Genomic DNA, 17040 nt, shown 5'->3' on the forward strand with positions numbered 1-17040 from the left:
GTTAAATCAGTAAGTTAAAAATCAAGTCCCTGGGAAGGAGGGAGTGAGAAAGATGGACTGGCCAGTGTCGCCCAGTGTTGGCGAGGATTCTGAGTGAAGACCCGCCTGCTGGGGGAGTTTCCTGCAGCTGCTGCCCTGGAGACGCCCACAGATTCCCCAGAGTCAAACGCCAACCGCATCTGGCCTGGCACACTGGAGAGAGGCCGGCAGGCGTCCACACAGTCACCTGCCCGCAGAGGTGCCCACAGCTGGGTCCACAGCAGATGCCCCGCGGTGTGGACAAGCCCTGTGCTGAGTAAGGATGAGAAAGGATGGGTCCTAGGGCTGTTTTCACGAGGTGTCCTGACCAGGCGGAGCCGCCAGGGCTGGGGTGGGGGCAGTGATCTTCGGGTGATGGCGGCTCTGGGTTAGGGGTGACGGTTGCCCACGCCTGAATATATTAGAGATGCTGAGTTGTATGCTTTAAGAAGGTCAGTTCCATGGTCTGTGGATTACATCTCCATGAAGCTTTAAAAGCATCACTGAGATGAATACACACACAGTGAATTCCATTTGAGGGACGCCCCCATCAGCGCTGTTGCTTCACTGAAGAGGCCTGAGTGGCCCCATCTGCAGGGGCCCAGCCCTCTGCTCCTGTGTCTTGGGGGTCTGGGGTGGCTCTGGGTTGATGACCCCGTCCTGCACTGGGGACAGCTGGGTGACTCCCACAGCCGTTATGCGGAGTGGTGGCTGAGGGTCCGGGCATTCGCCCATCCTACCGAGGCCCCAGTATCGTGGTGGGGAGGCAGCCAGGGCCGCCAGGGCTGCCCTCCTCCCTGGTCAGTGGCATTTCTCCAGACCTGTGTGTCCAGCAGAATTACCTGAGCCACAGGTGTGCCTTTAAATTTTCTGTTAAAAGAAAGAGGCAAAACTACTTTTAATGATACACTTTATTTATGCCCAGTCTACCCCACGTGTTCCTATTCCCGCACGTAGCCAACTTACGGAAGCCAGCACTGTTTCCTGCTGGCACCCCGAATGCGTTCGGCAGCCTGCTGGGTCGCAGGGCGCGGAAGGGGATGCGGTGAGCTGGGGACTGGGCCTCAAGGCCGCTCCGATTCCCACGCTGAACCCTGCCCATCGAGCTCCTGCTAGGGTCCCCCTGGGGAGGCGGAGCCTGGGGCCCGTCAGCCCCCTTGTCAGGCCTGTGTGCCCCCTGCCCGCCATGGAGGCACAGGGGATACCTGCAGGGACACGCAGCCAGCGCCCCTGTGTTTGTGGAAAACAGCCAGAGGAGTGGCGAAGGAAGGGACTTGGCGTCCAGGCAAGAGTGCTGTGCTGACCCCGCTGGTCGCCCCAGCCCTCCCCGCGGTGTAGAGAGAAGGCCTTGTGCTCCATACTCTCCCAGGCCGGGTGGTGGATGGACGGATGGACAGAGGGCCTCAGTCTGGGCAGCAGCATGACTCCTGCGGGGTCCTAGAGGCCTCCTTTCTGGCTGCTTGAAAGGCAGTTTGCGGTCAGGAACACAGACCCTCCACTCCTTGTTGTGCCCCCCGAGCCAGGCCATGTCCTCCACGCCCTCTGGGCTCCCGCAGGGTCTCAGGCTTCGAGGCTGGGGCACCACCCGTTCACAAAGCTCTTTGAGGGGGATGATAGGCCCGAAGGATGCGCCCCAGCCTGGCCTGACCTCCTTTGGACGTGAGGGATCGAAGGGCCTGGGAGGGGGGAGCAGGAAGGGATGCGCCCACACCACCTGCTCTGAGCCCCCTCCTGCCTCACACGGGGGCTGGGGGCTCCGCTGGAGGTGGCAGCATCCCCAAGAATGGGCCTGCTGGTGTCTTCCTCCGCTGGGTCTCCTCGGGCCTGACTGAGGGCAGAGTTCAAGACGCGTCTGCCTGGGGGACCAGCCCGGTCAGCGTGCCAAGCCCGAGGGTGGAGGAGGCGGGGCAGGCACAGCTGGGGGCCCTGGTTGCCTGGAGTCTGTAGCCGCCTGGGAGGCTCCTGGGTAGATAATCCAGCCACTTCTCAGGAGGAGGCAGTCTGGCCTGCAGGGCTTCTCTCCAGAACCCTCCTGCCCCCTCCTTGGGTTTGAGTCCATTTCTCAGTGGGTTTGGTGTTGGGCAGGGGCTCCCCGCCCAGGTGTGGGGCGGAGCTGAGAAGCAGGGGCCTCTGGGATGAGCGGGTATCTTTGAGGGGGATGTCCGGTCACGTGCTAGGGCTCCCTGCAGGGATCTGGCTCAGCCTAGCCCCCTTTCTGGAGAAGGCAATGGCACCCCACTCCAGTACTCTTGCCATGGACGGAGGAGCCTGGTAGGCTGCAGTCTATGGGGTCACTACAAGTCAGACATGACTGAGCGACTTCACTTTCACTTTTCACTTCCAAGCATTGGAGAAGGAAATGGCAACCCACTCCAGTGTTCTTGCCTGGAGAATCCCAGGGACGGTGTGCCGAGGTCCAGCCCCGGCAGGACCAGGAATACCCAAGGGATGAGTGGCGTCGGCGAGGAAGAAGACAGATAGACACACACACACAGACGTTTCGTAGAAGAGGTAGCTTTTTTTTATTTTTTAGGATAGCTCAGTTTTTATAGAATGAATGTTACCTCCCCCTTAAGTCACCACATATTACATCAGATATTGGTTTGTGCTTCCGTCAATATTTTTTTCCCCATGTTTTTCCCCTAAGCATTCATCTAGAACGTTTCCGATTACAGGGTTTATACTTAAATGTCCCGTACATAATCTTCTTGCCTCAATGGCCTAACATTCTTACTCTAACAAAAACAATGTTTCACAAATCTCAGGTATAGTGTAAATTCTTTGGACAGTAAAACAATACATGGGAGTGGTCACAGTAACATGTTTGACATTTCTGAAAATAGTACCATGAGAAAAACCTGATATTTTTCTTTACCTGAAACCACAAAATCTCAATTTACAATGATTAACTATTAAACAGCAAAAACACCTCTAAAGCAGCAAAACACCTCTATTAATAGTAAGATAATGGCAGTAAAGCTGGTTAATATAAATCTTCTATTAAAATCCTATATACCCCATTTTCTAATTTTACAAAAATACCCATAATATCCCATGTTGCTTAAAGAAAGGGAAACAGTGAACAAGTAGCAGCAAGGAAATAGCAATAGTGAAAACCCTTTCAACCAAGGAGCAAGTAAACTAAAGCAGTATATCTACTTCTAAATCTAAACACCTCTAACTCTTTTCGATTCTAGAACATTATAATCTTTTAAGCAAGCAGCCAAACTATACCTGTGGCCTTTTCTTTTATGACTTGATGTTTATGGTCGTGTCCTGAGCCAGAGCAATCTTAAGCATTTCCAAAAAGACTTGGACTTTTCCAGTGAGGCCTTATTACTATATATTATATTTCCGAAAATTAATAGAAAGCCCAACAACACTAAAACAGAAGGAAGAAAGGGACATACCGGGCCCCCGGGACAACCTCGAGGGGAAGAGCTGCCTTGCAGATTCCTTGCAGCCCCATGTGAGGAAGAGCTGCCTTGCAGGTTCCTCTCTTGTCCCATGACCTTGTCACAGACTGGGTGCATCCTGATGGCTCCCAACAACGGTGGAGCCTGGTGGACTGCCGTCTATGGGGTCGCACAGAGTCGGACACAACTGAAGCGACTTAGCAGCAGCAGCAGCAGCCCCCTTTCAGCAGAATCACAACCCTGAATGGGTTGTATTTGGTGACTTTGATTTAGAGGAAGTTCAAAAACTGGAGGTGGTGCTCACCTGGGGCTCCCGACCCTGGGATGGCGTGTTTGCCTGGTACGCGCTGCAAACCCAGCACCACCATTGCAGTTTGTTTCATTTTAAAATGAGGTCAGTTTATAAGGGCTGCAGTGGGGTAAACTTGAACTTGGTAGCTGCCAGCTGTTTTCAATCTCAGAAGCACGTAGTTGCTGATTTCAGATTCCAGGGCTCGGGAACAGACCAGAGCTGAGCTTTGCTGGCCAAGGAAAGTCTGGGTCTGTCCACCTGACCTGGTGCTGGCCTGAGAACAGAGCCCGTCACCTGCCTCGCATGGCCAGGCATTGGCACCGTGCCCCTGAGAGAAAGTGGGAAAGTGGCCCCACAGAGGGAGGTGGAAATATACCCACAGCGAAACCTTGGAATTGTAGAGGTTAGCCCTAGTTGAGAAGATCAGGAAAAACGCCCTCCCACAGCATATCCGAGGGCCGTCTGCCCCCTTCTCGGCTGTTGACGTTGTCGCTCAGTCGTGTCCTACTCTTTGTGACCCATGGACTGCAGCAAGCCTCGCTTCCCTACCCTTCACTACCTCCCAGGGTTTGCTCAGACTCATGTCCGTTGAGTCGATGCTGCCATCCAACCTTCTCATCCTGTCGCCGCCTTCTCCTGCTCTCAGTCTTTGCCAGGATCAGAGTCTAATAAGGTGCCTCTTCGCATCAGGGGGCCAAAGTATTGGAGCTTCAGCATCAGTCTTTCCAATGAATATTCAGGGTTGATTTCCTTTAGGATTGACTGGTTAGATCTCCTCGCAGTCCAATGGGACTCTTAAGGGTCTTTTCCAACACCACAGTTTGAAAACATCAGTTCTTCATCACTCAGCCTTCTTTATGGTCCAACTTTCACATCTGTACGTGACTATTGGAAAAACCAAAGCTTTGACTAGAGGGACCTTTGTCAGCAAAGTAATGTCTCTGCTTTTAAATATGCTGTCTAGGTTTGCCATAGCTTTTCTTTCAAAGAGCAAGCATCTTTTAACTCTATGGCTGCAGCCACCATCCGCAGTGATTCTGGAACCCAAAAGTCTCTCACTGTTTTCACTTTTTCCCCATCTATTTGCCAAGAAGTGATGGGACCGGATGCCATAATTTTAGTTTTCTGCGTGTTGAGTTTTAAGCCAGCTTTTTCACTCTCCTCTTTCACCTTTATCAAGGCTCTTTAATTCCTCTTCACCTTCTGCCATTACACTGGTATCATCTGCATGTCTGACCAGCAAAGTGGATGGCTGCCGTGGAAAGAAGGCTGTTGAGGCCTTGCACTTGGACAAACCCCAACTGGCTCACGTGGAAAGAGCCCGAGCATGAGGGGTGGGGCCCTGCTGGGCCGGGTTCCCCAGCAGGGCAGGGCTCGGGCAGATAGGGCCTTCGCTGAGGCTCGTCTTTACATGTGTACCCTCCGTGTGCGTGTTCAGCTGTGTCTGACTCTGTAGCCCTTTGGACTGTAGCTCACCAGGCTCCTCTCTCTATGGGATTTTTCAGGCTGCTGGTCTTTACTACTAAGATAAAACCTCCATCTTTTTACAGAGGAAATGTCCCTGGGGTCACACAAGGGTGGAGTGGCCTGCGGGCTGGACTGTGCAGGGAAGAAGGAGGGGGCTATGGGCTGGAGACCCTCTCAGAAGCCCCCACGGCACCCATGGGCCCTGCCTGCAGCGGGACTGGAGGCCAGGAGAGGAGGCCTGTTTGGGGTTTACTTAAAGCCGCCGATTGCTCTCAGCCCCGCACGGGCTTGACTGGCTGCACCCCCAGGGCCCCAGCCCCACCCCCGCCAGGAGATCACTGCCTCAGGGCTCATTGGCTGGGCCGGCGGGTGGGCGTGGCCATGTGCTGTGACGCGTCAGCAGCTCCAGAAACAGCCAACAACGGTGTTGACCACATGGAGCCTGCTTGGCCAGACGTGCATTCGGCCCTGATGGGGCCTGGCTGTTGGGGTGACGAAGAGGAAGAGCCAGGCTGGGCTCCCAGGGAGCGGCCCTGCACCGTCTCCAGCACCTCCTGTTGGGGACCCTCTGGCTGGCCCCAGGGTCACCCCCAACCCCAAGCCAGACAGGTCCCAGAGGTGGTGGGGTCACGGTGGGGTCACAGAGGCACAGCGGGCTGTGGAGCTGGACCAGCCCTCGTGGCCAGCGCTGCCCCGGGGCCCAGGGGACGGACAGACAGTGGACACGCCAGACAGGAGGGCGAGGGGTGTGTCCCCACGTGCAGGACGTGCTCGTCCCGCTGTCTGGCCGGGCCCCCGTGTGGGCAGGACCCCGGGACGGCACTGCCTGCAGAGGGGCCCAGAGCCCGGCTCTGGTCTCAACCAGCCAGGCAGCGCTGCCCTCCCCCTCCTGGTGTGAACACCTGCCGGCGCCCCCTCCGTGGGTGCCCTGAGGGCGTGGCAGCTGGGCGAGCCAGCACCCCGGCCCCTCAGAGAGAGGGTGCTGTAGGGGTGGGCCTCTGTGTTAGAGACCCCAGCCGCCGGGAGTGCAGTCCTTCCAGGCTTGGGCCAGACGTGGAGTGGGAGGTGGGTGCCTGGGCAGACGGGCCGGGCTGCCGGCCTCACTCCGGGTCCATTCCGGTGACCAAAGGCAGGAGGAAAGCAAACGCTGAGGACCGAGCGGGGAAGAGGCCTGTCACGAGCTGAGGACTGGCCCCAGCCATTGCAGAGCCCGGGAGGCCCGGGGCTGGAGACAGGGCCTCGGGGACATCTGCGTGGGGTGGGTACCCGAGACCCCAGGTGGGGAGGGAGGGTTCCTTCCCGACAGACAGATATCTGCTCCAGGCACCGTATGCCCAGGGAGGCTCTTCCCAGGAGTACCCGCCCCCCCCCACCCCCGTTCCCAAGCAGCTGTTCAGGGCCTGCGGGGTAGGCCGCAGCCCTCAGACTTGAGGAAAGCAACTTTGAGGGAAGGGGCCGTGAGCAGGAGGGAGGGCGTCCATACAGGCCAACAAAGCGCGTGGAAGCTACCGGGTCCTTGGAGGGTGAAGGGAGACGGAACTCTTGGATGTTATTAAAATTCTGGTAGTGGGAATGAGTAATTAACGAAAGGGTGGCAAAAGTAAATCTTAAGAAATCTCCTCCAAAGGCAGAGAAGAGGAGACATAAGATAATTAGAGGTTCCTCCAGGAAGCCCAGCATCTGAGTCAGAGTAACCCCAAGAGGAGAGAATCCAGGGGTGTCTAGCAGACCTCGCCCCATCCGTCCCTCCTTCTGGCACCTGCATGCTGGCAGGGGTGGTCCCCCAGGAGGGAAGCAGAGTCCCACTGCAGTCAGGAGTCAGGTGGTTCAGAGCTCTCAGTACCAACGGGAAGGATCATCACCGTCACCCCTGGGGATGGCTTCTCACCCACAGCCAGGCCCAGCCAGGATTCTAGTCAAGGCCTGGGGCCTGTGAAGACACTCCCAGAGAGTCGAAAGCAGTGGAACATCCCTCCTTGCAGCTATTTTCAGGAAGCTCGTGGAGAATGTTCTCCTCTAGAGTCAGGGGGAAACTGAGAAGATGAAGGCTTCGAGGTCAGGGATGCAGGAGGTCTGGAGAGAAGTGGGGCGGGGAGGCCCTGGGTGCCGGGCTCGTCCTGCGCCACTGGGCTGGACAGCAGTCGTCTGGACCAAGATGGGAGGGCAGAGGCTTGAGCAGGGATGTCCCTGGGAACAGGCAGCACTGCTCCAGCTTGTCTGAACATCCTGGGGAGGGTTGTGGTGCTCAGTCCGGTTCATGATGGCTTTGTAAGGAATCCAACAGGGAAGACATGGTGTCACTTTTTTTTCTTTACTCTTCCCCGCTCATTAGATAGGATAATTTCTACTGCATGCTTAGTTGCTAAGTCCTGTCCGACTCTTTGCAACCCCATGAACGGTAGCTCGCCAGGCTCCTCTGTCCATGGGAATCTCCAGGAAAGAATACTGGAGTGGGTTGCCATTCCCTTCTGCAGGAGATCTTCCTGACCAGGGATCAAACCTGAGTCTCCTGCATTGCAGGCAGATTTCTTTACCATATGAGCCAGTAGGGAGGCCCTAATTTCTATTGATCTGTCTTTAAATTCACTGACTCTTTAATCTGCCGTCTCCAATCTGCTGTCAAGCCCAATCAGTGCATTTTCCATTTCAGTTATTATACTTTTATACTTTTTATTAGAGAATTGCCATTTAGTTATTTTGTGTTGTGGTTTAGTCCAACTCTTTTGCAACCCCATGGACTGTAGCCTGCTATGCTCCTCTGTCCGTGGGATTTCCCAGACAAGAGTGGGTTGCCGTTTTCTTTTCTAGGGATCTTCCTGATCCAGGGATGGAACTCACATCGCCTGCACTGGCAGGTGGACTCTTTACTGCTGAGCCGTCGGAGTTCCCATTCTTTTATGTGGTTTCATGTGATTTCCATTTCCACCAATCTGTTTCATGAAGATCGTGTTATTCTTTAACTTTTTGAACATGTTCTCATTCATTCTTTGAACACAGTTACAGTAGTTTAGTGTTAAAGTCTTTGCTAAATGCAACCTCTGAACCTCCTTCAGGTTGCTTTCTGCCATGTGCTTTTCTATATTCTTCCCCCTTACCTATGGGTTGTATTTCCTTTGTGATTTTTATATTATCTACTGAACACTGTGAATGATAGGGACTCTATTCTTTTACCTTCGTTTGAAGAATGCTGGGTGGTGGTCTAGTGAGCAGGCAGTTTCTGATTACCTTGAGCTGGTGAGGGGGGCATAGCTTGGCATTTCATTCAGTCAGTTCGGTTCAGTCACTCAGTCATGTCTGACTCTGTGACCCCATGGACTGCAGCACACCAGGCTTCCCTGTCCATCACCAACTCCTGCAGCTTGCTCAGACTGTTGTCCATTGAGTCGGTGATGCCATCCAACCACCTCATCCTCTGTCTTCCCCTTCTCCTCCTGCCTTCAATCTTGCCCAGCATCAGGGTCTTTTCCAGTGAGTCAGCTCTTCACATCAGGTGGCCAAAGTATTGGAGTTTCAGCTTCAACATCAGTCCTTCCAGTGAACACCCAGGACTGATCTCCTTTAGGATGGACTGGTTGGATCTCCTTGCAGTCCCAGGGACTCTCAAGAGTCTTCTCCAACACCACAGTTCAAAAGCATCAATTCTTCAGCGCTCAGCTTTCTTTATGGTCCAACTCTCACATCCATACATGACCACTGGAAAAACCATAGCCTTGACTAGACGGACCTTTGTTAGGGTGATCTTTATCTTGGAGAGGTTCACCCTACAAAGTGTCCCATGGATTTGCTGGGGCTTAGGGGCCTGGTTACACTGGTGGGGTTGGCAGAGTGGGTCTACAGTGGGTCTCTCTCGCTCTGGTCACTGGGATGGATCCCTGAGTGAGCGGCACCGCTTGACCACGCGTCTCTGACGAACTCTCAGCCCAGGGACAGCTGCCTCTGGGAGCTCTGGGGGTCCTGCACTCTCCCCTGCAGCTCTGGCCCTGCAGCCCCTCCAGCAGGTGCAGTTCTGGCCCCGCAGCCCTGGTTCCCGTGAAGACTCAGTGGAAACCCTCAGAGAGCTGTGTCCAGGCCCATGGGGTGGGGGTGGATTCTCACCTTGAGCTGGGTCCATCAGTACAAGACTGCAGAGTCAGGAAACAGCCGTATCAGCCTGTTACAGAGAAGTTCAACAGTAAACGTCCAAAGCTCGTTTGGGAGTGGTGGGGAGTGGTGGCCTGTGGGTGGCGGAGTGGGTTAGGGAGCAGACGGCACGGGGGCGGGTGGGGGACCCTCCAATCCGGGCCTGTGTCAGGACCTGGGTCTAAACAGAGGCGCTGCGATGGTCCCGTGATACAAACCACACCGCAAATGAGGTCAAGCTGGCCCCTTTCCCTAAATGTGGAAAAGTAAAATGAATGTTGGTAGGAGCCTGTGGGCCACCTGGGGACGGCAGTGCTTTGTTGTAGGCCTGGATGATTTAGAGCTGACTGCGCCCGTGGGGCAGACTCCTGTCGGGAAGCTGAGGCCACCCAGGCCCCCACTCCCAACCACAGAAGTGGGCCCTGCGTGGCTGCCCTTCGAGGTCTCCCCCTTTGTGTGGAGCCTACAGCCTAACTGTCTGTCTCCACTGGTCTCCAGCAGCTCCTGCATTTTCCCTGAGAATGGACCCTGGAGACCCCGAGGAAAGGCCTGCTGCCGCTGACCCCGCCGCTGACACCACTGGTGGTGAGTCCCGCCGGTGAGCCTGTGCCCCTCACGGCCCCAAGCCCAGCGGGCAGTGCAGGGCGGGCCATGGGGTGGGCGCGTGGGTGTGCGCGGGGCAGGGACACTGGGTGAGAGGCGTGGGGCGGCGCCGGCCTGGGGCACGGACAGCGGCCTCAGGTGTGGGTGGGGGCAGGCCGTGGGCGCACCTCCTGCTGCCTGGGAAGCGTGACCCTGTGACCCCATGGTGGCCTGCCTGCTGGCCGCGTGCCTGGTGACTAACACTGAAGGGCGGCCGTGACTGGACAGACAGTTCTGTGAGAAGGACGGAGCCCACGCTGAGGTGTGGGTAGAGCTGGGTGCGCAGGTGGTTTTCTCTGGAGCCCTCACTGCGCCCCACACCAAGTATGGACACAAGGCCTCTCATCCGTCCAGCCAAGAAGGCGGGAGCAGGGGGCTGACAGGTGTCTGAAGAACAGGAGCCCCTACGTGGCCCCCACGTGACCCCCAGCCCCAAGACAGCCGAGGCTGTTGGCTCTGGACTCTCCTCCAGAAACCCCGAACTCCTCTCGGGCAGCGTCTGTGGGCTCCGCGGGGCTTGCTTTCTGTGCGTCTGCTGTGTTTGGTGATGTGGGCAGGGCAGACACAGGGCCACATGAAGTCTGATATGAAGTCCCCGCCAGAAAGACAGATCGTGACGTGGAAGAGGAGACTGAGGCTGGAGAAGCAGGGGCTCCTCCCAGGCCAAGACCCTGTGTCCAGTTGGAGAGTGGTCCCCTCCTGCTAACCTGAGCACCCTGAGGGGCTGTCTCTGTGCTGGGCTGGGTCCCCAAGTGGGCACACTGGTGGGAAGGAGGGCCCCCAGCATGTAAGCAAAAGGGCAGCACCTTCTGCAGGTGGTGTGGACGGAGGTCTGGTCCAGCCTCTGAGCCCACAACACAGGGTCCTGGGCATCTCCCTGGGGTCCTCTGAGATACGTGTCCTGCTCTAGCAGACCCTCCAAGGGGTGGTGGCAGATGCCTTTACACTAACCTAAAAACTGGACTCCACTGCTGCCCAAGTGTCCTCCACATGAACTCCAAGCTGTTCCCCATGGCCCATATTATGTGAAGTCTTGGGCCTTAAAGCCCACATATTGGGAAAGGGGATCAGACACAGCCCCCCATCAGACACAGTCCCCCTCATCAGACACAGTCCCCCCCATCAGACACAGTCCCCCATCACACACAGTCCCCCATCACACACAGTACCCCCCATCATGCACACAGTACCCCCATCACACACAGTCCTGTCACACACAGTCCCCCCATCACACACAGTCCCATCACAGAGTCCCCCCAACACACACAGTCCCATCACACACAGTCCCCCCATCACACACAGTCCCCCCATCACACAGTCTATCATCACACACCCCCCCCATCACACACAGTCCCCCCATCACACACAGTCCCATCACACACAGTCCTCCCGTCACACACAGTCCCATCACACACAGTCTATCATCACACACAGTCCTATCACGCACAGTCCCCCCATCACACACAGTCCTATTACACACAGTTCCCCCATCACACACAGTCCCATCATGCAGTCCCTCCATCACACACAGTCCCCCCATCACACACAGTCCCATCACACACAGCCCCCCATCAGACACAGTCTATCATCACACACAGCCCGCCAACACACACAGTTCCCCATCACACACAGTCCCCCCATCACACACAGTCCGACCGTCACACACAGTCCACCCATCGCACGCAGTCCCACCATCACACACAGTCCCATCACACACAGTCCCATCCCACACAGCCCCCCATCACAGACAGTCTGCCCATCACACACAGTCGCATCAAACACAGTCCTGTCACACAAAGTCCCATCACACACAGCCCCCATCACACACAGCCCCCCATCACACACAGTCAGCCATCACACACAGTCCCCCCAACCCACACAGTCCCCCCATCACTCACACAGTCCCCCCATCACACACAGTCCCATCACACACAGTCCTATCACACACAGTCCCCCCCATCACATACAGTCCTATCACACAGTCAGCCATCACACACATTCCCCCATCACACACAGTCCCCCCATCACACACACTCCCATTACACACTGTCCCCCCATCACACACTGTCACCGCATCACTCACACAGTCCCCCCATCACAGACAGTCCCATCACACAGCACCCATCAGACACAGTCCCATCACTCACACAGTCCCCCCATCACACACAGTCCCATCACACACAGTCCCCCCATCACACACTGTCACCGCATCACTCATACAGTCCCCCCATCACAGACAGTCCCATCACACAGCACCCATGAGACACAGTCCCATCACTCACACAGTCCCCCCATCACACACAGTCCCATCACACACAGTCCTCCATCACACACAGTCCCATCACACACAGTCCTCCATCATCACACACAGTCCACCCATCACACACAGTCCCCCCATGACACACAGTACATCTGTCACACACAGTCCCATCACACACAGTCCCCCATCACACACAGTCCCCCATCACACACAGTCCCCCCATCACACACAGTCCCCCCATCACACACAGTCCCCCCATCACACACAGTCCCCCTATCACACACAGTCCCCCTGTCACACACAGTCCCCCAACACACACAGTACCATCACACACAGTCCCCCATCACACACAGCCCCCCATCACACAGCCCCCCATCACACACAGTCCCCGCATCACACACAGTCCCCCCATCACACACAGTCCCCCCATCACACACAGTCCCCACATCACACACATCCCCGTCATCACAGTCCCCCCGTCACAAACATTCTGCCCGACACACACAGTCCCATCACACACTGTCCCCCCATCACACAGAGTCCCCCCATCACACGCACAGTCCCCCATCACACACAGCCCCCCTGTCACACACAGTCCCCCCATCACTCACACAGTCCCCCTATCGCACACAGTTCCCCCTGTCACACACAGCCCCCCTGTCACACACAGTCCCCCCATCACTCACACAGTCCCCCATCACATACAGTCCCATCACACACAGTGCCCCCGTCACACACAGTCCCCTCATCACTCACCCCCCCAATACACACAGTCCCCCCATCACTCACACAGTCTCCCATCACACACAGCCCCCCCATCACACACATTCCCCCCATCACACACAGTCCATTCACACACAGCCCCCCATCAGACACAGTCCCATCACTCACACAGCCTCCCTCACACACAGTGCCCCCATCACACAAAGTCCTATCACACACAGCCCCCCATCACACACAGTCCCATCACTCACACAGTCCTCCCATCACACACAGTCCCCCCGTCACACACAGTCTATCATCACACAGTCTCCCCATCAGACACAGTCCCCCCGTTGCACACAGTCCCCCATCACACACTGGCCCCCCGTCACACAGTCCCCCCGTCACAAACATTCCGCCCGACACACACAGTCCCATCACACACTGTCCCCCCATCACACGCAGTCCCCGCCTCACACAGTCCCCCGTCACACACAGTCCCATCACACGCAGTCTATCATAACACACAGTCCACCAATCACGCACAGTTCCCCCATCACACACAGTCCCATTACACACAGTCCCCCCATCACACACAGTCCCCCCATCACACACAGTCCCATCATGCACAGTCCCCCCATCACACACAGTCCCATCACACACAGCCCCCCATCACACACAGTCTGTCATCACACACAGCCCCCCAACACACACAGTTCCCCATCACACACCGTCCCCCCATCACACACAGTCTCCCCATCACACACAGTCCCATCACTCACACAGTCCCCCATCACACACAGTCCCCCCGTCACACACAGTCTATCATCACACAGTCTCCCCATCAGACACAGTCCCCCATCAGACACAGTCCCCCATCAGACACAGTCCCCCCATCACACACAGTCCCCATCTCACACAGTCCACCCATCACACACAGTCCCCCATCACACCCAGTGCCATCACACACAGTCCCCTGTCACACACAGTCTATCATCACACACAGCCCCCCATCACACAGAGTCCCATCACACACAGTCCCCCATCACACACAGCCCCATCACACACAGTCCCCCCATCACACACAGCCCCATCACACACAGTCCCCCCATCACACACAGTCCCCACCTCACACAGTCCACCCATCACACACAGTCCCCCATCACACCCAGTGCCATCACACACAGTCCCCTGTCACACACAGTCTATCATCACACACAGCCCCCCATCACACAGAGTCCCATCACTCACAGCCCCCCATCAGACACAGTCCCATCACTCACACAGTCCCCCCATCACACACAGTCCCATCACACACAGTCTCCCCATCACACACAGTCTGATCACACACAGTCACATCACACACAGCCCCCCATGACACACAGTCCCCCATCACACACAGTCCCCCGTCACACATAGTCTATCATCACACACAGCCCCCCATCACACACAGTCACCCCGTCACACACAGTCCCCCCATCACTCACCCCCCCATTACACACAGTCCCCCCATCTCTCACACATTCCTCCCATCACACACAGTCCCATCACACACAGTCCCATCACACACAGTCCCCCATCACACACACTCCCATCACACACAGTCCCCCCATCACACACAGTCCCCCCGTCACACACATTCCCCCCATCACACACAGTCCCCCCATCACTCAGACAGTCCCCCATCCCACACAGTCTATCATCACACACAGTCCCCCCATCACACACAGTCCCCCTTCACACACAGTCTATCATCACACACAGTCTATCATCACACACAGTCCCCCCATCACACAGTCCCCCCATCACTCACACATTCCCCCCATCCCACACAGTCTATCATCACACACAGTCCCCCATCACACACAGTCCCCCATCACACACAGTCTATCATCACACACAGTCCCATCACACACAGCCCCCCATCACACACAGTCCCATCACACACAGTCCCCCCGTCACACACAGTCCCCCTGTCACACACATTCCCCCATCACACACAGTCCCCCCATCACTCACACAGTCCCCCATCACACACAGTCACCCCGTCACACACAGTCCCCCCATCACTCACCCCCCCATTACACACAGTCCCCCCATCTCTCACACATTCCTCCTATCACACACAGTCCCATCACACACAGTCCCATCACACACAGTCCCCCATCACACACACTCCCATCACACACAGTCCCCCCATCACACACAGTCCCCATCTCACACAGTCCACCCATCACACACAGTCCCCCATCACACCCAGTGCCATCACACACAGTCCCCTGTCACACACAGTCTATCATCACACACAGCCCCCCATCACACAGAGTCCCATCACACACAGTCCCCCATCACACACAGCCCCATCACACACAGTCCCCCCATCACACACAGCCCCATCACACACAGTCCCCCCATCACACACAGTCCCCACCTCACACAGTCCACCCATCACACACAGTCCCCCATCACACCCAGTGCCATCACACACAGTCCCCTGTCACACACAGTCTATCATCACACACAGCCCCCCATCACACAGAGTCCCATCACTCACAGCCCCCCATCAGACACAGTCCCATCACTCACACAGTCCCCCCATCACACACAGTCCCATCACACACAGTCTCCCCATCACACACAGTCTGATCACACACAGTCACATCACACACAGCCCCCCATGACACACAGTCCCCCATCACACACAGTCCCCCGTCACACATAGTCTATCATCACACACAGCCCCCCATCACACACAGTCACCCCGTCACACACAGTCCCCCCATCACTCACCCCCCCATTACACACAGTCCCCCCATCTCTCACACATTCCTCCCATCACACACAGTCCCATCACACACAGTCCCATCACACACAGTCCCCCATCACACACACTCCCATCACACACAGTCCCCCCATCACACACAGTCCCCCCGTCACACACATTCCCCCCATCACACACAGTCCCCCCATCACTCAGACAGTCCCCCATCCCACACAGTCTATCATCACACACAGTCCCCCCATCACACACAGTCCCCCTTCACACACAGTCTATCATCACACACAGTCTATCATCACACACAGTCCCCCCATCACACAGTCCCCCCATCACTCACACATTCCCCCCATCCCACACAGTCTATCATCACACACAGTCCCCCATCACACACAGTCCCCCATCACACACAGTCACCCCGTCACACACAGTCCCCCCATCACTCACCCCCCCATTACACACAGTCCCCCCATCTCTCACACATTCCTCCTATCACACACAGTCCCATCACACACAGTCCCATCACACACAGTCCCCCATCACACACACTCCCATCACACACAGTCCCCCCGTCACACACAGTCCCCCTGTCACACACATTCCCCCCATCACACACAGTCCCCCCATCACTCAGACAGTCCCCCATCCCACACAGTCTATCATCACATACAGTCCCCCCATCACACACAGTCCCCCTTCACACACAGTCTATCATCACACACAGTCTATCATCACACACAGTCCCCCCATCACACAGTCCCCCCATCACTCACACATTCCCCCCATCCCACACAGTCTATCATCACACACAGTCCCCCATCACACACAGTCCCCCATCACACACAGTCTATCATCACACACAGTCCCATCACACACAGCCCCCCAGCACACACAGTCCCATCACACACAGTCCCCCCGTCACACACAGTCCCCCTGTCACACACATTCCCCCATCACACACAGTCCCCCCATCACTCACACAGTCCCCCGATCCCACACAGTCTATCATCACACACAGTCCCCCATCACACACAGTCCCCCCATCCCACACAGTCTATCATCACACACAGTCACCCATCACACACAGTCCCCCATCACACACACTCTATCATCACACACAGTCCCCCCATCACACACAGCCCCCCAGCACACACAGTCCCATCACACACAGTCCCCCCATCACACACAGTCCCCCATCACACACAGTCCCCCCATCACACACAGTGTATCATCACACACAGCCCGCCGTCACACACAGTCCCCCATCACACACACTCTATCATCACACACAGTCCCCCCATCACACAGTCCCCCCATCACTCACACATTCCCCCCATCCCACACAGTC

The 17040-nt window shown here is 56.4% G+C and overlaps 1 protein-coding gene across 14 annotated transcripts in view; it reads left to right on the forward strand.

Annotated features, from left to right (window-relative positions):
* The window catches only part of EXD3 (exonuclease 3'-5' domain containing 3), an 84072-nt gene that overhangs the window by 10690 nt on the left and 56342 nt on the right, over window positions 1-17040 (forward strand). For 11 of the 14 annotated variants that reach the window (XM_043916217.1, XM_043916220.1, XM_043916221.1 and 8 more), the window contains exon 3: window positions 9811-9897. In XM_043916217.1, the coding sequence (XP_043772152.1) occupies window positions 9834-9897 (64 nt within the window). In that variant the 5' untranslated portion in view covers window positions 9811-9833. Of the gene's footprint in view, window positions 1-9810; window positions 9911-17040 lie in introns of those variants that run through there. The other 3 variants (XM_043916205.1, XM_043916211.1, XM_043916210.1) reach the window with 2 other exon arrangements.

This window comes from Cervus elaphus, chromosome 11 (assembly GCF_910594005.1).
Source record: "Cervus elaphus chromosome 11, mCerEla1.1, whole genome shotgun sequence".
NCBI classification, from domain to species: Eukaryota; Metazoa; Chordata; class Mammalia; order Artiodactyla; family Cervidae; genus Cervus; species Cervus elaphus.